Source organism: Chrysemys picta, chromosome 1 (genome assembly GCF_011386835.1).
Source record: "Chrysemys picta bellii isolate R12L10 chromosome 1, ASM1138683v2, whole genome shotgun sequence".
Taxonomy (NCBI): domain Eukaryota; kingdom Metazoa; phylum Chordata; order Testudines; family Emydidae; genus Chrysemys; species Chrysemys picta.
This window is the reverse complement of record NC_088791.1, coordinates 299302490-299328615: the sequence shown is the minus strand read 5'-3', so window position 1 is coordinate 299328615 and position 26126 is coordinate 299302490. Positions and strand designations below refer to the sequence as shown.

The following is a 26126-nucleotide window of genomic DNA, read 5'->3' as shown; positions in this document are numbered from 1 at the left end:
TGGCTAAGTACAGCTATCTAAAATGCACAGATTTTGTAGACCAGCTACTACAGCAGGACAGAGCTCACTTTCGGGCTCTTATAGAAGTGTTTAAGCTGGTGACCTGAACCACACTTCAGTCAGCGATTGATGCAGCAGACATGTCATCTAGATTGATAGTAATAGCTATTGTGATGCATTGAGAGTTATGGTTGCACACTTCAGGATTTCCCAGTGAGGTCCAAATCATTGTGGAAGATTTACCCTCTGAGACCTATTTTTTCAGTGAAGAGACAGATCAGTCCATACATGCTTTAAAGGACTCCAGGGCCACATGCTGCACCCTAGGAACGTATACACCTGCCCCAAAAAGGCAATATCACAGGCAGCCTTTCAAACCTAGACTGGCTCCTCAATAGTTGTATCATCAGTGATCTTATGACCTTCCTTGTAAGAGACACAAGGTACAGAACACTAGTTTCTCTGCACTCCGCATGTCTACAACATCATTTCAATCCCATCCCCCAGTGAAAAGATATTTTTGACAGGAGTTTGAGAGCTGCAAACCATTTATGAGGCTGCCACAAACTTGCTTACCTTGGGACAAGTTTCTAACTATGAGCGACCGAGTAGATCAGGCTATACTTGCTCCTCAAGCTCCAGTTAAAACTTGTCTTTCCCTCCTGAGGCACATGGCTTCATGTACTTATGCTACTCCATTCACCAGACTCCACCTATGTTCCCTTCAGGTCTGGCTCCAGACAGTGTATTCATCAACCAAACACAGCATGAACACCATGATAACAATTCCTTCCAGAGTAATGTCTTCCCTGATCTGGTGGAAGGATCCCTGTCAGGTATGTGTAGATGTCCCCCTCCTGAGAAACCGTGATGCACATCAACGTTCTGGAACTCCAGGCAGTCTGAGAAACTTGAGAGGATTTTCTACAGTTCGTCTGGTCCCGCCATGTCTTAATGTCAGATTACATGACAACCATATTTTACCTGTGTGTAGAAGCAGTCATCCTGTGGAATTGGTGTATCAAGAATTGAATCATCATGTTGGCAGCTTATCTTCCATGAATTCAAAATGTGTTGGAAGACATCCTCAGCAGGCATTTTGCCATTGATCGCAAGTGGGAATTGCATGATTCGCTAGTAAACAGCATCTTTGCTCAATGAGGGACCCCCAACCGGGATCTATTTCCTTCTCAAAGAAATGAGAGATGTAGCACATACTGCTCCACAGGAGCGCTAGGACTACACTCTCAGGGTAATGCTTTCCTTCTTCCCTAATCAGACTGGCTCAGCTATGCCTTTCCTCCCTAAGCAGTCCTTCCTCGGGTCCTGCAGAAAATTCTTTAGGACATGGCAAGTGTTATCCTTATAATCCCTGATTGGTCCAAACAGTTTTGGTTTCCAAAACTCCTACAACTGTCATCTGATTCTCTGATCACCATCCAATCCTTTCCTGATCTCTTGACGCAGGAGAAGGGCAAGATCAAACATCCCAACCCTGAAGTGCTTTTCTAATCTCTTAGCTTTTGGATGGGAATCAACATTAGAACATTACTGCTCTCAACTTATACAAATGATCCTTAATAATAGCAGAAAGGTTTCCACTAGGAAATGCTATTCAGCCAAGTGGAAACATTTTTCCATCTGGGTGCATAGAATCATAGAATATCAGGGTTGGAAGGGACCTCAGGAGGTCATCTAGTCCAACCCCCTGCTCAGAGCAGGACCAATCCCCAAATTTTATCCCAGATCCCTAAATGGCCCCTTCAAGGATTGAACTCACAACCCTGGGTTTAGTAGGCTAATGCTCAAACCACTGAGCTATCCCTCCAGAGTCAGTGGATATATCCCTCATTTTGGACTAGCTTTTCTCTCTCAAAACAGCTGGGCTTTCCCAAAGCTCTGTACAAGTTCATCTGGCGGCAGTCAGTGAGTGCCATCCACTATCAGATGGTTGTTCAATTTTCACTCACCTGCTGACTATCACATTCTTAAAGGGACTTATCAGAACTTTTCTGCCAATAAAGGAAACGTGTTCCTCATGGGGACTTGTATCTTGTACTTTCGGCACTCCCGAAGCCTCCCTCTGAACCATTATCTACATGTTACATGTGTCACTTATTAGTGAACGTTGATTTCCTTATGGCCACCACCTCAGCCGGAAGGGTAGGTGAGCTAGGAACCCTAATGGTGGGGTCCACCATATGCTGTATTCCATAAGGACAGTCTCTTTAGAACTATGTCTGAAATTCACTTCTAGAGTAGTTTCGGAGTTTCACATGAACCAATCAATACTTTGTTTTTTCCAAAACCGCATGCGTCTGAAGAAGGGAGACCTCACTCCCTTGATGTGTATGACATGCTCTCGCCTTCTACCTGAAAAGGACAAAACAAAATAGAAAATCACCTAGATAGTTTCTCGCTATAGCAGAACGAGTCTGAGGTCAAGCTATTTCATTGCAGAGGATCTCTGAGGATCGCGGCCTATATCCTGCTTTACCAGTAGTTGCACCTTCCTTTCCCTCATAGGGTGAGGGCTTGTTCTACAAGAGCATAAGCAACTTCAGTGGTATTGCTTCAGGAAGTACCCTTATTTATTTGTGTGGAAATTCTGCGCCAAAAAAATTAAAATTATGCACACACTATTTTAAAATTCTACATGTTTTATTTGTCAAAATAACAATATAATCATGGGAACATAACTAAGGCTATGATTTGATCATGGAGATCGTGGACTGCAGACCTCCATGACTTCAGCCCGCAGCAGCTGGGAGCTTCAGGGTACCCCCACCTCCTGTGGCGGCTGGGAGTTGCGGGGTCCCCCTGCCGCTTGGAGTGGCAGGGGTCCCCTCGCAGCTCCCCAATCCCCACAGGCAGTGGGGGATACCTGGCAGCTCTCCAGCGGGCAGGGGAGGGGTAGGTGGGGCGGGGCCTTGGGGAACGGGTGGGGTAGATCCTGGGTTGATCGTAAATTCAAAACGTGATCTTGCGCGTAAAAAGGTTGGAGACCACTGCTGTAGGACATGTTTTCTAATCCTCTTGCCATTCTCATGGCTATGCTCTGAACCTTCTCCAATTTATCAACATCCTTCTTGTATTGTGGGCACTGGAACTGGACATAGTATTCCAGCAGTGGTTGCACCAGTGCCAGATAACCTCTACTCCTACTCAAGATTCCCCTGTTCATGCATCCCAGGATTTCATTAGCTCTTTTGGCCACTGCATCACACTGGGAGCTCATGTTCAGCTGATTATCCCCCACACTCCATCCCTGTCCCCAAATCTTTCTCATAGTCACTACTTCCCAGGATAGATTTCCCCTGTCCTGTAAGCATGGGCTAGTCTTTGTTCCCAAATGTCTACATTTACATTTAGTTGTATTAAAATTCGTATTGTTTGCTTGTGCCCAGTTTACCAAGTGACCTAGAATGCTCTGAATCAGTGACCTGACCTCTTCATTGTTTACCACTCCCCCAATTTGTGTGTTATCTGCAAACTTTATCAGTAGTGATTTCATTTTCTTCCCAGTCATAAATAAAGACCTTAAATAGAGTAGGATAATTACTCCATTTGCAAATCATTGTCCTTGCCTGACCTGTTGATTTAGCAGTTAAAGTACTTGGCTTTTACTTTCTAAATATACTTACACTCTATATTAAGATAGTATTTACTACCTACCTAAACCCAACAGCTGTTCAAGGTTCAATAAGATGAAATATTAAGTTAGTGTTCCTATTTCTTTATTTCAGAGACATATTAACAGATACTAAGGTGCAATTTTCCAAAACACTTTTATATTGTTTCAGAATAAGAATTAGTATGGCTAGATCTTGTATTTGTTGGTGCAGACCCACACTTAACAACTGAATGTTTCTGTTTAGCCACCTCGCACATCTCACCCTGTAGTGAAGTTCTCCTGCACTGACTGTGAACCAATGGTCATTGACAAACTACCTTTTGATAAATATGAGTTAGAACCTTCACCGCTGACCCAGTTTATTCTGGAAAGGAAATCTCCTCAGACCTGCTGGCAGGCAAGTTGAATATGTACTAACTAAAGGACATTTATCTGAGAGATAGTATTCTGTAAATAACTTGGAATGAAATTCTAATTACATGTGTTGATTTACTATAAACTTACTGACATCACACCTTTAACTTATAACTCACACTTTAAAACTATGTGTACAACATGAATTACATGAACTCTTCTTATTCCAGGTGTATGTGAGCAATAGTGCAAAATATAGTGAAATTGGCCATCCTTTTGGTTACTTGAAAGCCAGTACAGCACTGAATTGTGTGAACCTGTTTGTGATGCCTTACAATTATCCAGTCCTCCTTCCCCTCTTAGGTAAATACAGCTTTCTCAAATCCTTCTGATGTGGTAGGCGGAAAATTGCTTCAGCGTAGTTATATTTTTTTGTGTTGTTAATGCTGCTGTTAATAATCATAAGCCTATGCAAATCCAAAACATTAAGAATGTAATATTCCTACTGAAAAGAGAACTTCTAATTTTTCTGGTATCTACTATATTCAGATTCACTTAGCAAAAAATTACTACCATTCCTGAATCTGAGTATAATCCTTTTGATTTCTAAAAATGAGTGTTTATTGTTCAGATATTTTACTCCCCTTCTAATATGCTGTGACTGCCACTTTTTCCCTCCTGCTGCTGCTACAAAGCCCTTCTTTTCGTACTCCCATGGATCTGATAATGAGTTAGATTTTATAAATAATAAATTGCAAGATTCTGCCTTCCTTACGCACCTCATGAATTACATCCAATAGTAATTAGCTCTGATTAAGCCCTAGTGTAGTAGGACGAACCTTTAGAAGAAATGTACTTAGAAAATGTGTGGTGAGTGATGCCTTACATTTAGAAATACACCTCTCATTTAACTTTATCTCTGTTTGTATAACTTCTTAGATGACTTATTCAAAGTACACAAGGCAAAGCCAACCTTAAAATGGCGGCAGTCATTTGAAAGCTATTTGAAGACAATGCCTCCTTACTATCTAGGGGTAAGATGATTTATTGTATGTGTGTTTTAAAATGTCTGCTGTATCCTATAATTTATGGTAAACTTGTATGTTCAGTTATTTGCTTGTTCTGTTAACTGTCTTCTTTTGGATTATATTTTATAAAGCAATTAGGATGTTCTGAACATAATAAAAGGTTAATGTGTACAAATCTAGGATTTCACATTTATGGCATCATGTATGCCCCGGAAGAGTAATTTCCTAAAATTTACATTAATGTCTTGACTTCTCCCTTTGACTGTAATGTTAGAAAAACTTGGTCAGGTATAACTACTGCTTGAACTATATCTCCACTAATATTTAATAATTCTGCATTAATGTTGCAATACTTAAAGGAAAAGGATGTTATGTTGCCTTAAAGGGTTACAAATTCACTTTGAAATGAACGCATTAAGCAATAATGTTCTTTAAATTCTTGCTACAAACTTAAGGATACAAATATACAAGGATATACATATGTAAGTGAATATATATTACTTGTTTCAGCCTTTGAAGAAAGCTGTGAGAATGATGGGAGCGCCTAACCTTATAGCAGATGGTGTGGAATATGGACTTAGTTACAGTGTCATTGCATACCTCAAAAAGTTGAGTCAACAGGTAATGTTGATGCAAAAAAACAGTAAAAAATGAAAACTAAAAATGAAAAACACTTATTCTAGTATCAGACTAACTTGAAAATATCAAGTATCAGGGGGTAGCCGTGTTAGTCTGTATCTACAAAAACAACAAGGAGTCTGGTGGCACCTTAAAGACTAACAGATTCATGCATCCGAAGAAGTGAGGTTTTTACTCACGAAAGCTTATGCCCAAATAAATCTGATAGTCTTTAAGGTGCCACCAGACTCCTTGTTGTTTTTGAAAATATCAGTGAACCATATTGGTTCTCATAGTAAAGGGGCAAGAAACCTCAAGTTACCTGAATTCCTACATGTGATTACCGTTGGTACAGCTTCCGTTCTCTGAATTAGTTAAAAACTTTGTTTATAGGCTAAACTGTACATACATACTGAAATGTGGCTGATTGGATAACTCAACGTATATAGCAACAGAGGGTCCTGTGGCACCTTTAAGACTAACAGAAGTATTGGAGCATAAGCTTTCGTGGGTGAATGCCCACTTCATCAGACACAAGTAATGGAAATTTCCAGAGGCAGCTATAAATCAGTATGGAGATAACGAGGTTAGTTCAATCAGGGAGGGTGAGGTGCTCTGCTAGCAGTTGAGGTGTGAACACCAAGGGAGGAGAAACTGCTTCTGTAGGTGGATAGCCATTCACAGTCTTTGTTTAATCCTGATCTGATGGTGTCAAATTTGCAAATGAACTGGAGCTCAGCAGTTTCTCTTTGGAGTCTGGTCCTGAAGTTTTTTTGCTATAAGATGGCTACCTTTACATCTGCTATTGTGTGGCCAGGGAGGTTGAAGTGTTCTCCTACAGGTTTTTGTATATTGCCATTCCTGATATCTGACTTGTGTCCATTTATCCTCTTGCGTAGTGACTGTCCAGTTTGGCCAATGTACATAGCAGAGGGGCATTGCTGGCACATGATGGCATATATAACATTGGTGGACGTGCAGGTGAATGAGCCGGTGATGTTGTAGCTGATCTGGTTAGGTCCTGTGATGGTGTTGCTGGTGTAGATATGTGGGCAGAGTTGGCATCGAGGTTTGTTGCATGGGTTGGTTCCTGAGTTAGAGTTGTTATGGTGCGGTGCGTGGTTGCTGGTGAGAATATGCTTAAGGTTGGCGGGTTGTCTGTGGGCGAGGACTGGCCTGTCTCCCAAGGTCTGTGAAAGTGAGGGATCATTGTCCAGAATGGGTTGTAGATCACTGATGATGCGTTGGAGAGGTTTAATCTGAGGACTGTAGGAATGGCCAGTGGAGTTTTGTTGGTTTCTTTTTTGGGCCTGTTTTGTAGCAGGAGGCTTCTGGGTACACGTCTGGCTCTGTTGATTTGTTTCTTTATTTCCTTATGTGGGTATCGTAGTTTTGAGGATGCTTGGTGAAGATCTTGTAGGTGTTGGTCTCTGTCTGAGGGTTGGAGCAGATGCGGTTGTACCTCAGTGCTTGGCTGTAGATGATGGATCGTGTGGTGTGTCCGGGGTGGAAGCTGGAGGCATGAAGGTAGGCATAGCGGTCGGTGGGTTTTCGGTATAGGGTGGTGTTAACGTGGCCATCACTTATTTGTACTGTGGTGTCTAGGAAGTGGACCTCCCGTGTAGATTGGTCCAGGCTGAGGTTGATGGTGGGGTGGAAGCTGTTGAAAGCGTGGTGGAATTCTTCCAGGGTCTCCTTCCCATGGGTCCAGATGATGAAGATGTCATCAATGTAGTGTAGGTAAAGAAGGGGTGTGAGTGGATGAGAGCTGAGGAAGCATTGTTTCAGGTCAGCCATAAAAATGTTGGCATATTGTGGGGCCATGCGGGTGCCCATGGCGGTGCCACTGATCTGGAGGTATATATTGTCACCAAATTTGAAATAATTATGCGTGAGGATAAAGTCACAGAGCTCAGCAACAACTTGTGCTGTGTCATCATCAGGGATACTGTTTCTGACAGCTTGTATTCCGCCTGTGTGTGCGATGTTTGTGTAGAGAGCTTCTACGTCCATGGTGGCTAGGATGCTGTTTTCTGGGAGGTCACCAATGCATTGTAGTTTTCTCAGGAAATCAGTGGTGTCATGGAGATAGCTGGGAGTACTGGTGGCGTAGGGTCTGAGTACTGAGTCCACATATCCAGACAGTCCTTCAGTGAGAGTGCCAATGCCCAAGATGATGGGGCGTCCAGGATTTCCAGGTTTGTGGATCTTGGGTAGTAGATAGAATAACCCCGGTCGGGGCTCTAAGGGTATGTTGATTTGTTCCTGTGTTAGTGTAGGGAGTGTCCTGAGTAGATGGTGCAGTTTCTTAGTGTATTCCTCAGTGGGATCTGAGGAAAGTGGCCTGTACAATTTGGTCACTTTCACAGACCTTGGGAGACAGGCCAGTCCTCGCCCACAGACAACCCGCCAACCTTAAGCATATTCTCACCAGCAACCACGCACCGCACCATAACAACTCTAACTCAGGAACCAACCCATGCAACAAACCTCGATGCCAACTCTGCCCACATATCTACACCAGCAACACCATCACAGGACCTAACCAGATCAGCTACAACATCACCGGCTCATTCACCTGCACGTCCACCAATGTTATATATGCCATCATGTGCCAGCAATGCCCCTTTGCTATGTACATTGGCCAAACTGGACAGTCACTACGCAAGAGGATAAATGGACACAAGTCAGATATCAGGAATGGCAATATACAAAAACCTGTAGGAGAACACTTCAACCTCTCTGGCCACACAATAGCAGATGTAAAGGTAGCCATCTTATAGCAAAAAAACTTCAGGACCAGACTCCAAAGAGAAACTGCTGAGCTCCAGTTCATTTGCAAATTTGACACCATCAGATCAGGATTAAACAAAGACTGTGAATGGCTATCCACCTACAGAAGCAGTTTCTCCTCCCTTGGTGTTCACACCTCAACTGCTAGCAGAGCACCTCACCCTCCCTGATTGAACTAACCTCGTTATCTCCATACTGATTTATACCTGCCTCTGGAAATTTCCATTACTTGTGTCTGATGAAGTGGGCATTCACCCACGAAAGCTTATGCTCCAATACTTCTGTTAGTCTTAAAGGTGCCACAGGACCCTCTGTTGCTTTTTACAGATTCAGACTAACACGGCTACCTCTCTGATACTCAACGTATATAGTATGCAAGCAGCATTTTCACATGTGCCAACTTGAATATATTTGTGGTTAAAAAGGTACAGTCTTTCTGCTCTATGCTAAAAATCACCTTGCATGCGATTAGGGATTTGTGCCTATATGTAATTGGGCCAAAATGTAGCCTTCTTTCCTATTTGGCCCATAGTTTTTGAAGTGCTTCAGGACCATGAAAGATGAATGGCATTAGCTAAATATAAAACATAGTAAACAGTGCCTTTCATCCCTATTGAAGTGCTTGCTTAAAAATGAGGAAACTGGCACAGAATGGACAGGGTTACACCCCAAGCCACTGGCAATGGTGGAGAGTAGAAGCCATATCTCCTGGCTAGTCTCCTGCTCTAGCAGGTAAAAACCATTGATTTCCCATTATCACTTACTGTTTTGTTGTGTGTCTCCAACTTTTTTTGTATAATCACAAAATTGAGTAGCTTTGACACAAAAGGATGTAGAGATGCAAATATTAATGACTTTGTATGTTAAAATTTCATAGTTTAAAAGCCCTCAATATAAATCTTATTTTTTAAACTCCTAGCTATAGCCTGTGGAAATATTTGATGAATCTTACCAAATTGTGTGGTCATTATGCAGATTTTTGAGTAAAATCTATAAATCTGTATATTTATACATTTTTGGCTCAAAATACATAAAATACATTGTTCTACAGTATGTTATACCTACATTAGAGTATACAGTAATCCTCAAAATCTTTGGTTCCTTTTGAAAGATTCTACCAATTTAAGAGAGTTCTGTTCTTAAAATGGGAAATAACATTTGAACTTTCAGTGTGGAAGGAACTTCTCAAGTGCAACCTCTGAATAAACATTGTATGACAGTCAGAAGTTCTCAAATGATTTTTGGCTTATTGTTCAGCTGTATTCTACCAAACTACTAGTGATGCATTTTAGAGTACATTCAATTTTGGGACATACTTGGCAGGTGAAAAATTACTGGCTGTGGTGGATTGTCTGCCAAATGGAGGAAGAATCAAAAGATTGCTGTGTGTTCCCTTATTTTGTTGGAGTTGAACTGTCTCTTCCTTGCTTTAATCTCAGGTTCTTTTCCTATCTTCTATTGACTTTTTAAAAAAAAAAGAAATTGATACCATCATATGAGTCCATAATAAATACAGTTAAATGAGAAGTTATTTTGTGAGAATTCTCATAAGACTTCAGCTTTTTTCACAGAGAAAAGTGAAATCCATGAGCACATGCAGAAATTCTGGCACAGTTTTCCAATAATCGTAATCAAGGCATTTTTATGAAAATAAAAGCATTGCATGCATATTGGTGCTTAGATACTATGATAATGGGCACCCTAGAAATACCTGAAAAAGCTAGACGCAAAAACTGTTTACCATATTCTAATGATTTAGAATTGTAGTAATAGTACATTTAGCAAACCACCTTAAACACTCATCCACATTATATTTTTTATACTGTATTAGCACATTGCCGAATCTTCTAAGTAAGAATTAGGAATTAATTTCATATTCTGACTAATCCTTTTAAGAGTATATTGTCAATTTTATTTATTTATTTATTTCAAATTAAGGCCAAAGTAGAGTCCGATAGAGTCATTGGCTCTGTAGGCAAAAAGGTAGCGCAAGAGACTGGAATTAAGGTCAGAAGCAGATCACACAACCTGTCTATGGCACATAGGAACGATTTTCAACAACTGCTACAGGGGATTACTGGGGAAATTCCTCATAGACTTCTAGACCTCAATATGAAGGAGTATGCTGGGTTCCAAATAGCTTTGCTGAATAAGGTAAGCACCATTATGTGTAATGTTGTTATTTTCAATACACTTCCATTGAAGTATTAGATGTTATTTCATATGTAGTATTAATCAAAGCTTTATTATATTGCTGCAACTGTAGGAATTGAAACCTCAGACCTTTAGAAATGCTTATGATATACCCAGAAGGAATCTTTTGGATCACTTAACAAGAATGAGGTCTAATCTTATGAAGATAACTCGCAAGTTTCTCAAAGGACAAGATGAAGGTTAGATTACTTTGTTTATTGTTTGCATATCTTAATATGTATAGTAGTTAGTACTATTATCATAACTTTGTATAGTGTGCTTGGAGAAAAGTTGCACTTTCTTCAATAGATGCTTAGTTGGGAGGTTTTCTTTCTGAAATAAACTTATTCTAAGATTGCTGCTATTGCACATGAACCCCAGTGGCTTTTCTTGGGCTTTTCCACCACATCTTTATTATAAGTTAGACATGTTCCAGTGGCTCATGGAAGACAAAACTTGTATCTTCCATTTAATTTCTTTGACTGTCCTTGTCTTAAGAACAGTCTTGTTTTCTTCAGCTTTTGATTCTGTTTGTTTTTGTTTCACTTTTTCCACTTTTTTTGTGGGTATATCAAAGGACAAATATCTTCTGGACAGTCCTGGACACTGAAGTCCTCTGTCCATATAATAAGTACATAATAGGCATTGGCAGAGCAAGCTTCCCCCTCACATCCTGCCAACTTGCCTCACCCTTGCCTGAAAGGTGCACCTCTCTTGGTGAGAGAGTAGTTGTCTCCATGCTAATTCAGTTTTTTCCCTCTGTGGTGACTTTCAGCAGGCAATACAATAACCTGTGCTAGTCATAAATGACAGTAGTAGTAGAAGAGCTCAAGAGGAGAAGTACTCTGAGTACTCTGCAGTTAAAGTGCTTCATTACACTGTGGCACCTGATGAGTAGAAGACAATAATGGAAAGAATGAAATAAGAATAGACCGAGAAAAAGGAAAAAAGACAAGAAAAAATAGGACTTCTAACAACATTTCTAGATTACGAATATTAGTCTGGCCTAAGTAGTGATAGAATGTTACTACCATCCAATGACTATTAAAAAAAGTTGTGTCCAGTTCCTGGAGAGATGTCCGTATTACAACTGGCATTAATTCTAATGTAATCTGCTACCCAACCTACCTCCTTGCTGAGCAAAGGATTGATGGGTGAATTTTGACACGTTGTGCGGTCAAGAACACATTGAGGACCTGAATCACAAGGGCTCTTAAGAAAATGCTGAATTTTGTTTTCAGTGTGTACAAGATTACAAGCATCTTGTACCTTGCTGACAATATTAGAAAGGACATTTCTCAAGTTGTTGGTGTTTTACTTCTAATTAATAAAATGTCTTCATGTTTTTGGCAGTTAGGCAGGGGATTTTTGTGTAATCATAGTTCAGAGTAGCATGTAAGGTGGAATATTACATAATAATTTCATACATCAGTGTAGTAATAGCCTCAGTGCATTTTACAATTAATGCATTCAGATGGTCTCCATTCCTTTCCCTCCACCTATCCTATCCAAAAAGAATTGTGTATCATGTTGGAAAAACAAAAACTGTACCCAGGAGGCTATTACTCATTTCTAGGGTGAGATGATCAATACACATATTACATACATTGATTTCTTCAACCCCAGGCAAGCCTTCCACAGTATGTGAAGTAGTATATTAAATATTTTAATTATTATGTTGGTAGGGAGGAAGATGGGTTTTGAGCATCTATTTCTGTATACTTCTATGTTGCTATATCCTGATCAAAAAGGTGGGATAATATGAAAACTGGATGTGTGAAATACAGCCAGAATTAAATCCTGAAAAAACAGTGTCATACTGTTTCTATAGGCATAGCCTTTTGATAAAAACTATCTTCAATTCCAATAGATCAAGTTCACAGTGTACCAATAGCACAAATGGGAAATTATCAGGAGTACCTAAAACAGATACCATCTCCTCTTCGAGAGCTTGACCCTGATCAACCCCGAAGGCTACATACATTTGGTAATCCATTTAAATTGGACAAGAAGGTAATTTCTCTGTAATACTCATTTTGTGTAATACTAGTGTTACAGCATTTGTATGTGTTGCTAACTAGAAGCCATCCAAGTGCATAGGAAAAGAAGGCCATTATATTTCTTAGGAAATTTACTCAACTCTTTTTAGGCCACCTATTTTTTCATGGAGGGGCAGACTTGATTAGAAATCACTTACGAAACCTCTGCATTTTTTAGTATGAAATATTCATATGTTGTGAAATTGCCAACACTTTACCCTCCCCCCCCCCCGCCCCTTTTTATTAAACCCTTCCTTAGCAAAAAGCTTGCATTAACTTGATGGCTTCTCTAGTTTTCCACTAGCCCAAGGACATGGATTCTCAATCCCTCACAAATCTAGGCCTTTGACTTGACTTCAGTGAAGTACCAAGATAGTTGAATATTTAACTGACTAAAAATTACCTCGCGTCTGACTCCGGTTTAGAGGTCATGTTTTACAGGCAAATTGTGTAACCATAGTCAGCTTTCTTACTTGGGATATTGTTTATAGAGTGGTCTTCAACACATCAGTCCTAATCTCTACCAGAGTAAATCATTTGCCCAGGTCTTTTTTAATTGACATTTGAGAGAAGCCAAGACAAGGTGGTATATTTTCCTGATTGGATTGTCTTATATCTGACAAAAGTCAGGAAATTGTTGGATATGTTTTTTGTTAAACTTGCTGTGCAAGATAACACAAATTTAAGAGAGCTTTTTTAAAAAAACAGATTTATTTGTTACAGGGAATGATGATAGATGAGGCAGATGAATTTGTATCAGGGCCTCAAAATAAACACAAACGACCCGGAGAACCAAATATGCAAGGGATTCCTAAAAGACGTCGGTGTATGTCACCCCTTCTCAGAGGCCGGCCACAGACTCCTCCTGTCATGAACAATCACGTTGGAGGAAAAGGGCCACCTACACCTGTAACACAAGCACAGCCAGATCTTGTTAAACCTATTCCTATTCACAAAAGTAAGTGTAACTCTATTTCAGTTAATTTTTCCTGTTGCCTTCATTTGGTTCCTCTTCAGGTAATTCGCTTTACTCTTTATACAAAAGAATGTTTTAGTTGGTCATCAAAAAAGTAAGCATGCTGTAGATTTCTCAAATTCGTGTATTTGAATATCCAGTTCCAAAACATCAGTATGTAAATGTTCAGCCTTAATTATCCAAGTACTTTGTGTATTTGGCACCTCAGAGGTGACACACCTGCCATTCTTTTGTAATTTCAAAGCAAAGTTAAATTTCAGAAATCTTTATAATCTGCCATTGAAACACCACTTTCTAATACTAAAACTACCTTGATGTGTACAAGGGAAAGTATTATACAATGTAGACAAAGGTACTTGTTCTATGCCCTTTAATTGTTCCACATACATACATTTTAGGATTTAGTGATACATAAATTGATTGTAACTTTATAGTAAGTAAAATAAACATCAGTGAAATTTATAGAAGTTACCCTCCCAGCAAATCTATGAGGGGGCAGAATAGGGGGGAGGATTTCATATTTGTAGACTTGTCATATTTGTTGATTATCTACATGTACTCTTTATATTGAGGATTTATATTTTCCTCCATAAATCTTTTGAGCCTCTAATTATTTCTGTTGCTCTTTTCTTCCTCAGCATTTTTGTAATAAGAAAGTGAACGTATTAAATTAACATTTCAGGTTCATTTGCACCAGAGATAAGTAGAGGGGTCCTTCTCTTCCTGGTCTGTGATGTGGTATCCCTGTATAGATGAAGAGTTTAAAAAAGGAGTTTGGTATTTCAGTCATTACATTTAACTCCTTTCTTACAAATAGACCTACTTTTTTCTAGCACTCTTTTCTTAGCAGTATGCAAAAGCTTTTTACTTTCCCCTTAGGTTTTTTAACTAGCATTTTAACTCATTTTCGTGTGCCCCATATTTTTTCATATGTTACTAATTTAATATTCTAGTTTGGTTTCCTTCTGTCATTTGACTTCATGTATTAAGCAGACCCTTGTGAAATCAGTTGGTTAATCCTTATATTCTTCAATTTCAGAGGAATTGTAGCTTGTTTTAATTATGGTGTCTTTAAGATTCCCCAGCTGCCGTGCACCATGGAACATTTAAAACCTTCCATCTTGTGTTAGTCACTGAATTTTTTAATTCCAAATTTTGTATTCAAGTGGTGTTTGCATTCTCTTATTTTCGGCTCATAATCTTTCCCCTTGTAACACTGGAATCTATTAATTCAATAAGACCACACTTTAAATTAGATACTGCTATAAGACATTCAAGTAGACATGCAAAAGTAATAGCCAGCGCCTGATTTGTAGCTGAATCTCAGCCTGGCCTCACTTCTTGCAGATGTAATTTTGTGCTTGCAACTAACTGTCGTATTAATCTTACTATTTAGATGGCAAAATATATGACTGATTTGCAGACTCAAGTTAGGTATGTAGCGGATTTAGTAAGATTTCTTCCTGTAGATGGGCCGAAGAGTTCAGTTTTTGCAGGCTCAGATTGTCCCTCGGAAAGACAGGCTGTCTGAAAAACTAGAGTCAATCTTCTTTTGTGGTGTGACTTTTTCCCAGGAGGAAGACTTAACCTGGCCTGGAATAATCTTTGGACTTCTGGTATAGAGACACACACGCGCGCACACACGCACGCGCGCACACACACTTTTTCATATGGTAAAATAGAATACATTTTTAACAATTGTTGGTTGTTTGCTTTTCCAGTTCGTTGGTAAAATACAGAACAAATTGCATTTTAATTTGGATGTTTGCAGTAATTTCCTTACTTCTCGGAGGTAGGACAATATTACAGATAAGCATGTAGTTAACAATCCTCTGGATATTTACTCTTCTGTGGGAATTGACACCAGGGCAGATTACAGTTGAATCACATGTATAGTCAGAAGTACTGGGATATACTTTCTTATAACAAAATTTAGGAACCTTCCCAGTACAAAGAGTTTGTTTCCCCTCTTCTCTTTTAATACAGTGAATAAAGTAAAAGAGCAAGGCTGGTATATCCCTTTAAGTGGGTCTCACTGATCTCTGATATATTAGTGAGTACAATCTCTTTGATCTGAGTCACTCCAAAATATTGCAACACACAAGCTTATCTGGTGAGCTTCACTCCAGTGAAGAGTTAACTTATTCCTTTAATGTGGGCCTGTGTGTTGCATAGGGCCTTGAGCCAGCCCTTCTGCACTGAAGTGAATTTTTTCCATTAATCTTAATGGGACCAGGTAAGTAATTCCTCACAGAAACACCCTTTATCTTCTGTTCATTTGACTTCTTGCTTTGTTGCTAGTCTGTGTAACTCTTCCCTTTTCCTTATAAAGAATGCTTCCCTGTATTGATAGACCACCACCCCTCAATGGACATTCCAGGGTGTTCTGTGCCACCAGCAACATCATCTTCTGACTCCCCGATGTTGCAGAAGTATCTCTTAACTTCCTCTAAACCTACCTGCTGCAACATGACGGCACAAGACTAGATTACCCAGTACCAAATCATGTATGATTTTGATGGTTTTTAATGCATGCTTGCCAGTTTGTTCCTCTTCATAGTCTTTATTTTTCAGCTTCAGAAACCAATAACGAGATTGCAGCGGATGATGTGATTGAGAATCATGTTGCAGACCCACTTTCATCAGATGTTTTTCCAAATGCTATGGATTCTGACTTTTCAGTGTCCCCTTCTCCATTCAATTCATTGGATGGACCAACAACTCATTCAGAGGATCTAGGCCATGAACATTTAGGAATTAATAACCTTAACATTGATGAATTTATGAAAAATGAAGAGTCGGGTGGTAAAGAGCGAAGTACTCAAGAAAACTTGCCAGCATCTTCGCCCAACAAAGGGAAAAAAGTGATACATTCCAGAAGTGCGAGAGAGGTTAATATAGAACTAAAAGCACAAATTATGAAGGAGATTAGAAAGCCGGGAAGAAGTAAGTATAAGAACTGCAAACCACTATCTTTGTATCCAGATGATTGGAGAGACAACTAGACTCGATTGAAATATTTAGATTACATCATTGTATTTTGTAAGATACTGAGTCATGCAAGAATTGTAATAGATATCTGTGATTACTAGCAGAAGTAAAAATAAGAGAAGAGAAACCCTATGTGTAGTAGAGAGGAAATCCTTTTAATTCAAAGTTTATAAGGCCTCTTTAGAAAGTTTGAAAATCTGTTTTCTTTCATACTTTCCTGAATGCGTGGGTGGAATAGGATTAAATCCATCTGTTTATATTCTTCAGATTTTGTACTTACCTACTTTGACAGTAGCCTAGATTTAGTACATTTGGTTTTTACATTAAAGTTGACAAATAACTTTTAATTTTTCTTCGAGTGATGGTCCCTATGTGTATTCCACACGTGGGATAAGCATGTGCACCATGAGCTTGAGTCTGGAATTTTTTTTACAAGCAGTGTCCATTGGCCTCTACATGCGCCATAGTGCTCCTCGTGCACTGAAGCGAGGGCATAAAAGGTGGTGTGGGCCAACACCTTTCCAGTTCTTTCTTACTGCCGCAAGCTCCGAGTCAGAATCTTTGGTGTCCTCAGCTCCTTTTTTTTTACTGTCATTGCTGTAAGGTATTGTGTATAGTTAGTTTAAATAGTCTACATAGTATAGTTAAATGGTGTTTTTTTCCCATTTTCTTCCCCACCCGGTGACTTTTTCACCCTGAGAATGTCCATGGTTCCAGGGTTCAAAAACAGTTTCCTGCGCTCATTCTTTTTTGGTGAGCAACTAACAACAACGTTGCCTCTGCTGCCTGGGTGAGGCTCATATTTCTGCCAAGTGCAGCAGTGGCCGCTTTCCCCCACCCCACCCCACCCCGAATTCATGAGGGTCAGGAATTGACATTCAGAAAATATCTCATGGAGAAGTTGAGAAGACCCAGTCACATGCAGGCTGGGGACCTCCCCATACCTCATTTCACCAAGTAGACAGCGCCCCTTCAAGCACAAGCTCAAGAATGGAGGCTAAGACAATTAAGTCTGAGGAGAAGGCTTCACATGACAGCAAAGGGCACTATCATAGATATAAGGACATGTCATCTTTGTCGAAAACTTCCCTGAAGAGAGAGGATCCCTCCCCAATCCAGTCAGTCAGGAGAGTTGGTGCAGGCGGGTGCTAAGAATTTAGGCGTGAGTAAATCTTCTCAACAGGAGAAGGAAGGGTATAAAGATATGGATCTGATGGTTCAAATATCGGGTCTGATGGTGAAGGCTCGGGATGAACAGCTTCTGGTGCTCCCTTCCATTTCTATAGCTGATGCAATACCAGTAGCAATGTGGCCCCAGAGGGAGCCGACTGCCACAGTGACCCAGGGAAGCTCCAGTTCTGACAGCTCTGCCAATGGGCTGTTCTCTACGTTTCCCGGAGGACATCTTTGCTCTTCTGTATCTCATTCATTCCTCCTATTGGTTCCATCTCTATTCTGGGATGTTGATACTCCAGAGGAAGAGCCTATCCCAATGAGGCAGAGTTGTTCTCCCATCCCACCTGGCAGCCTTGAGGCACAGCCATTGGTACTGTTCTGCACAAGATAAGGAATCAGGCTTTTTCTTTGGATGAATTTGAGTCTCCACAGGAGTCTGTGCAGCATTGGGTGGAGGTGGCACTAGACAGGAGAGACACAAGATCAGGATTCCAACCTCAGACAATTGGCCAAGAAACAGGTGATAAACCTACGCCATAGGGTCCTCCTCTGCCAGTTGATCCATCCTACTGTGAAGAGTGTGGGATCCCTACCCTAGACACCCAGGATTGGTGCAGGAGTCCTATTTGTCATCACCTAGACACCCACAACTGGCCCTGTTGGAATATTTGGAAGGGGAGACTGAGGAGGATCATACAGTTTTGGGAGAAACCTTGTTGTCTTCACTGGATGAGGCGTTTACTCCATTTTCTCCGTCTCTGCCAGATGACCTGAAATAATATCAAGAGCTCGTGCCCAGGGTGGCTGAAGAGCTATAAATTCAGCTTCAGGAAGTCCTGGAGCCTCAGCATATTTTTCTAAACATTCTGCAGCCTTCCGGTCCCAGTTGAGTGGCCCTCCTCATAAACAAGGCCATCATGGAGCAAGTACAGATAGTTGGCACACTCCTGCTTCTTGTGCTCCCACCTTTAACAGCGCTGAGAAGCACTACTTTGTTCCATCTCCGGGGGAGTTTTTGTTCTCTCACCCACTGCTAAACTCTTCGGTGGTTTAGGCAGCTACAGAGCAGCCCAAGCAGCAGCACCCAAAGGCTACTCCCTCTGAAAGGGGACACAAGTGACTCAACCTTCTAGGGAGAAAGGTCTTCTCTTCCACCTCTCTCCAGTTCACGATCTCAGATGATCAGGCCCTCTTGTCCAAATATGATTTTTACTAATTATAATTTTTTGGAATTTAAGGACCAGCTCCCTGAGGGGTGCCTAATTCTAGGCCTTAGTGAGTGGGGGCAGATTGGTGGCCAGAGCTTTCCTCCAAGCTGTGGTGGGTGCAGTAAATATTGCATCTAGGAGAATGGCTTACAGATGTGTTATGAGGAGAGACTTGTGGTTACAATCCTCTGGTTTCCATAGAGAGGTGCAGAGTACCATCCAAGATCTCCCCTTCAGTACTATCCACCTCCTCCACGAGAAGGCGGATGAGTCTCTCCACTCCCTCAAAGACTCAAGGATAACGCTTCATTTGCTGAGCATTTATACTCCTGCCCCTAAGAGAAAACACTATAGACATGGGTATAGGGCAAGGCCTCCTCCTCAGCTGTTTTGCCACCAACACCAGGAGCCACCACACAAGAGACTGAAAGTTTATATACCTAGGAGCCTAGCCTCTGCAGCATCCACGGCCATGTTATACTCTAATCCCCTAATAAAGATTTCTTTTGACAGGACCCATGTGCCTTTACTGATGCGGCTTCATTCCCTTCCTCTGATATTCAGAGGCCGCCTTACCCAATTTGCCAAAAAACTGGAGGGCCCTAACTACAGACAAATGGGTATTAAAGATTATTCAGGGTGGTTATCTGATTGAGCTTCTTAACCTCCTACCCACAGACCCTTTTCTCGGACCACTTTCACAAGGAGATTCTATGACAAGAGGCAAATTTCCTTGTCCTCAGGGGAGCCATAGATAGGGTTCCACCTCAACCTCAAAGGAAGGGATTCTATTCCCTTTATTCCCCAGCAAGGTTAGGGGATAGAGGTCAGTTCTTAATTTGAGACAACTGAACAGGTTCATTCAAAAACTAAAATTCCACACGATATCCTTGGCATCAGTATTTCCCTTGTTAGAGGAGGACACGTGATTCATGGCTCTTGACCTGAGACACACATTTGCACGTAGACATCCACCCACCCACAGGAGATTCTTCTTTGGTCAAGAACATTACTAATTCAGAGTCCTCCCCTTTGATCTAGCTGCAACACCTAACATCTTTACAAATGTTTTTTTCAGTAGTGGTAACGTGGATGAGAAGAGAGAGATTTACAGTCATCCCTTATGTTGACGATTGGCTTCTGATGGACAGTTCCTATGAGGAAGTCCAGTGGTTCTGTTCAGTCTTCTGCCTTCCCTGGGTGTCTGCATCAATCACAGAAGATCTGTCGATACCCACTAGGTTCATCAATTTTATAGTGGAGAGATTGGACTTGATCACAGCAAGAGCATATCTACCTCAAGAGGTTTCATGCCATGAGCACTTTCATATATAAGGTCAATCAGTTGAGGTGCTAAAGGAGCATTCAAGGAAGACAAGACCATTGAAAAGAACCTAAATGAATACTTTGTATTGGTCTTCATTGCAGAGAATGTGAGGGAAATGTCCACACCTGAGCCATTCTTTTTAGATGATAAATCTTAGGAACCTGTCCCAGATTGAGGTGTCAGTAGAGGTGGTTTTGGAACAAATTGATAAATAAAAACAGTAATAAGTAATAAGTCACCAAACCAGATAGTATTCACCCAAGAGGTCTAATGGAAATCAAATAAGAAATTGCAGACTCATTAACTGGGTATGTAACCTATCACTTAAATCAGCTTCTGTATCAAATGACTGGAGGATAGCTAATATGATGCCAATTTTTAACAAAGGCTACAGAGGCATCCTGGCAAATTACAGGCCAGTAAGCCTAACTTCTAGTACCAGGAAAATTGGTTGAAACTATAGTAAAGAACAGTATTATCAGACACATAGAAGAGCACTATTTGTTGAAGAGTCAACACAGATTTTGTAAAGGGAAATCATACCTCACCAATCTATTTGAATTCTTTGAGGGGGTCAACAAACATGTGGATTAGCGTGATCCAGTGAATATAGTGGACTTGGACTTTTAGAAAGCCCTGTAAAGGCTCTTAAAGTTATCAGTCCTAAGATGAGAGGGAAAGTCCTCTCATGGATCAGTAATTAGTTCAAAGACAGGAAACAAAGCATAGAAATAAATGGTTAGTTTTCAGAATGGAGAGTGGTGTAAATAGCACTCTTGCCTAAGGATCTGTATTGGGACCAGTGCTGTTCAGCATATCCATAAATGATCTGGAAAAGGGGGTAAATAATGAAGTGGCAAAATTTGCAAACAATACAAAATTACTAAAAATAGTTGAGTCCAAGGCAGACTGTGACGAGTTAAAGGATCTCACAAACCTTGGTGACTGGGTAATGACAAATGAAATTCAGTGTTGATAGATGCAAAGTAATGCACATTGAAAAACATAATTCCAACTATATATATAAAATGATGGTATTTAAATTGGCTTTTACGACTCAAGAAAGATCTCGGAGTCATTGTGGATAGTTCTCTGAAAATATCTGCTTAATGTGCAGCAGCAGTCAAAAAAGCTAACAATGTTAGGAACTATTAGGAAAGGGATAGATAAGATAATAAACAGCATACTACTGCTATATAAATCCACACCTTGAATACTGTTGTTGCCTCATCTCAGAAAAGATGTATTAGAAATTGAAAAGGTACAGAGAAGGGCAACAAAAATGATTAAGACTATGGAACAGCTTCCGTATGAGGAGAGATTAAAAAGATTTGGGACTATCCGCTAGGAAAAGAGAGGATTGGGGGGGATATGATAGAAGTCTATAAAATCATGAATTGTGTGAAGAAAGTGAATACAGAAGTGTTATTTATCCCTTCACATAACAAAAGAAATAAATGTTTCCCAATGAAATTAATAGGCAGCAAGTTTCAGACAAAGAAAAGGAAGTACTTCTTCACACAGCACTCAGTCAATCCGTGGGATTGTTGCCAGAAGATGAGATGCCAGGTGAAGGCCAAAACTATAACAGGGTTCAAAAAAGAATGAGATGAGTTCTTGGAGGATAGGTTCATTAATGGCTATTAGCCAAGATAGGTAGGGATGCAATCCTATGTTCTGGGCGTCCATAAGCTTCTTATTGCTAGGTGCTGGGACTGGATGACAGGATGGCTCACTTGATAATTGCTCTGTTCTGTTCATTCCCTCTGAAGCATCTGGCATTGGCCACTGTTGGAAGACAGGATAGTGGGCTGGATGGACCATTGATCTGACTCAGTATGGCTGTTCTTAGGTTCGCGATCAGACACAGGACATTCATCAGAACTTGCCTTTCCCTACTCTGCCATGTGGCCTCATGCGCACACTTGATGCTGTTTTCCAGGCTTCTGCTTCACTGCCAACAGGCCTGGCTTCTCTCCGTGTACTCAGTAGAGAAGGGCAATATAAATGGTAATGTGACAATTCTGCCCAAAGTTTTAGATACACTCATCTGGTGAACAACACTGGAGAACATTTGTGTGGGGATTCCTTTCCTCAATCTGACTCCCAAGGCAACCATCATTATGGATGCTACCCTCTTGAATTGGGGTGATCACATGGGCTATCATATGGCACAAGACATGGACTCTACAAAAGTCCAGAATGCATATCAATTTACTAGAACTCCAGGTGGTCCATCAAGTCTGTGATACCTTCCTCCCACTCATCCAGTCCAGACGTGCAAACAGTGTCGGACAATGTGACAACAGTATTTTATATAAATAAGCAGGGGGAAGCAAGATTTGTCCCTCTCTGTGCAGAGAGAGGCAGTGGCCCTCTGTAGTTGGTCCATCAATCATAGCATAACCTTGCCAGCAGCATATTTACCAGTCATGCAAAACTCCATAGCAGACTGCCTGAATAGACATTTTTCCACAAATCACAAATGGGAGAGTCACAGCTTGGTTCTTGATGATAACTTTGCCCAGTGGGGAACACCGGCCTGGGATCTTTTTGCCTCACGGGAGAACAGGAACCTTCCTTGGTACTGCTCCAGAGCAGCCCTGGGTAAAGGCTTGATGGGAGATGCCCTATTGGGGTCATCCTCATCCATCTGTCCCAACCCATTGATACCAAAAGTTCTAAGGAAGATTCACTTATCCTGTCACAGCTAGATTTCTAAAGGGGATTCTTGGATCCTTTCCACCATTGGTGAAGTTCGTACCTCAATGGACGTCAATTTTGTTTTATTGTCGCTCACTAACTTCTCTCTCCCCCCCCCCCCCCCCCCCCGTCCTTTGAGCTTCTAGCCACATGTGCAATGGCCCATCTGTCCATGAAGGTGGCCTTTCTATAGCCATAACATCAGCCAGAAGAGTCGGTGAACTGGGAGCACTGTGGCAGACCCACCACATACTTCCTTGTTTAAAGAAAAGATCTCATTACAACTCCGCTCTAGATTTGTTCCTAAAGTAGTTTCCAAGTTTCACATGAGCCAGGAAATCCACTTATCAGTATTTTTTCCAAAATTGCATGCCTCAGATGAAGAGACAGCTGCATTCTTTAGATGTCTGAAGGGCTTTGGGCTTTTATCTTCAAAGGAAAAAAGGATGTTGGAAAAACACCTGAACTATTCGTTTCCATAGCAGAGCGATCAAGGGATCAAGCTATATTGGTGCAGACTCTTTCAAAATGGATCTTGGGTTGTTTGTATTACCCTTTGTTATCAACTAGCTAATATCCCCCTTTGGAGAGGGTGTGAGTGCTCATTCCGCTAGCAGGGGTGCTAGAACAATTCGTATAGTGGGGGTACTGAGAGCCATTGAACCAAACTGTAAACCCTGTATATGATGGAAACCACTTCAAGCCGGGGGTGCAGCAGCACCCCTAGTTCAGGCACCTGTATCCACTAGAGGGCAAGCTACTTCGGCTGCGTCACTGAGAGACGTATCCATCCAAGGGATATCTAGGGCAGTTATGTGGAGCTATTTGCATACCTTAATGAGATTATGCTCTGGTCCAGTTGTCAACTGCAGTTATTGCTGTGAGGACAGTAGTACTACAGTCAGCTATCACTGCTGCATCCTTGCCCCAACCCCCATCTGACTACTGCTTGTTAATCACCCTTGTGTGGAGAACACATAGGGACTATCACTCAAAGAAGAAATGGAGGTTACTTATCTGTAACGGGAGTTCTTTGAGATGTGTGGTCCCGGTCTGTATTCACTTCCCGTCCTCCGTCCCCTCTGCAGCGGATTGTTTGAACTGTGGTAAAAATGGGAAACTGGAGAGGTGTCTGCCTGCACCACTTTTTATGCTCTCTGTTCAGAGCAGGAGGAGAGCTATGGCACATGTGCAGCCAATGGATGCTGTTCGCAAAAAAAATTCTGGACTCAAGCACGTGTATCATCGTACATGTGGAATGCAGATAGGGACTACACATTTTGAAGAATCTTCAGTTACAGGTAGGTAACCTATATGTTTACTTGCCTACGTAATACAAATACAGTACTATTACTTAAGCTGTACAAAAGCTGAATGAAGCTACAATTATGCTCATAAAGTAGGGTGTTGCAACAGATGTATCTGTGTAGGTTTCTTCTAATGAACTTTTTAACTTTATTTTTTAAGAATATGAAAGAATCTTCTTTTTACTGAAGCACGTACAAGGCAGTTTACAAACACGACTGATATTTTTACAGAATGTTATTAAAGAAGCCTCAAGGTATGTAGCTACCTACAAATCTTGTAAAATTATACTAATGTACTGTATGTAGTCAGAGGTATGTCCATAGCTACTATATATATCTGCTTGAGACCCACACATTTGTAAGTATTGTTCACATTTTGATTAACTTATCCTAAAAATTAACCACACAAATGCTTCAAATTACAGGCAAAAGGCCCTGAGAGGAAATCTGTTCTGTTCTAGTTCATCATGATCTATGTAGTTCTTGGTTTTTTCCCCCACAAGCCCTTATACTTCTACAAACTCAGTTCTTTGCTGCTGCTTTTCAATTGAATGTCTTGGAAATGATGACTGAAGGTGTTAAAAGCAGGAAATAGATAAATCCACATAAATCTAGCAAGCTGGGGGTGTCACTGTCCAGTGCACTAGCTTGCTGCATGCTAACTGGCCATGTGGACCCTGCTACTTGCACACTAAAATTTCTGTAGTGTGCCTTGACCTACTGCTGTTTGAAAAAGTTCCATAGGGTATACAGTATATGGGGTTGCAAAACTGTATGGAGGGCTGGGTAGGGAAGGCTGTGCCTCCCCAAACTGCCTGGCCCCCACCCTCTCTCCGCCCCCTCCTACTTCCCGCTTCCTGACTGCCCCCCTCAGACCCTCCGAACCATCCAGCCCTCCCTGCTCCTTGTCCCCTAACCGCCCCCCCCAAGACTCCACCCCCTATCCCTGTCCCCTAACCGCCCCCTCCAGGACCCCTATCCACACCCCCACCCCCTGACAGGACCCCTGGCACTCCCATACTTATCCAACTGCCCTTGTTCCCCATCCCCTGACTGGCCCCCCCACCCGAACCTCTGCCCCATCCAACCGCTCCCTGTCCCCTGACTGCCCTTCAGGACTCCCCGCCCCTTATCCAACCCCCCAGCCCCCTTACCATGCCACTCAGAGCAGCATGTCTGGCAGCTGTGCTGCCCGCCCAGAGCTAGACATGCTGCCACTTTGCTCGGCAGGAGCACGCTGCTCCGCTGCCCGGAGTGCTGCCCGCGCGGCAGCATGGCTGCGGGGGTGGGGGGACAGCAGGGTTGGGGCAGGGGGCTAGCCTCCTTGGCCGGGAGCTCAGGGCCAGGCAGGATGGTCCCACGGGCCGTAGTTTGCCCACCTCTGATATACAGTATCAGTGTCCACACAGCCAGTTACCGTATGGCAACCTGGTGCATTGTAGATTTATATCCTGGCTTGCTGAGCAGTAAATCTTTGTAGATAAACCCTACATGGACAAGAATGGTGTAAAATGGGGGAGAATCAGTCCTATTCCACAATGTGGAGCATTGCACTGCTGAAGGATGAATTTGAGTGTGCTTCCCATTTCAAAGAGTTGTGTATTATAACAATGGTTCTCAATCAGGGGCCTTCATCAGTTCATCTAGATATTTGCCTAGTTTTACAACAGGCTACATAAGAAACATTAGCGAAGTCAGTACAAGCTACAATTTAATACAGACAATGACTTGTTTACACTGCTCTAAATGCTGAAATGTAAGTACAATATTATTATGCCA

At 41.4% G+C, this 26126-nt stretch overlaps 1 protein-coding gene across 14 annotated transcripts in view; it reads left to right on the top strand.

The window, feature by feature from the left end:
• The window catches only part of INTS6 (integrator complex subunit 6), a 93311-nt gene that overhangs the window by 48479 nt on the left and 18706 nt on the right, over window positions 1-26126 (top strand). For 6 of the 14 annotated variants that reach the window (XM_065581243.1, XM_065581244.1, XM_065581242.1 and 3 more), the window contains 11 exons: window positions 3879-4031; window positions 4219-4351; window positions 4928-5022; window positions 5527-5637; window positions 10366-10581; window positions 10694-10820; window positions 12491-12633; window positions 13383-13617; window positions 16210-16581; window positions 24129-24341; window positions 24508-24601. In XM_065581243.1, coding sequence (XP_065437315.1) covers window positions 3879-4031; window positions 4219-4351; window positions 4928-5022; window positions 5527-5637; window positions 10366-10581; window positions 10694-10820; window positions 12491-12633; window positions 13383-13617; window positions 16210-16581; window positions 24129-24341; window positions 24508-24601 — 1892 coding nt within the window. The remainder of the gene's footprint in view (window positions 1-3878; window positions 4032-4218; window positions 4352-4927; window positions 5023-5526; window positions 5638-10365; window positions 10582-10693; window positions 10821-12490; window positions 12634-13382; window positions 13618-16209; window positions 16582-24128; window positions 24342-24507; window positions 24602-26126) is intronic. The other 8 variants (XM_065581245.1, XM_065581250.1, XM_065581249.1 and 5 more) reach the window with 3 other exon arrangements.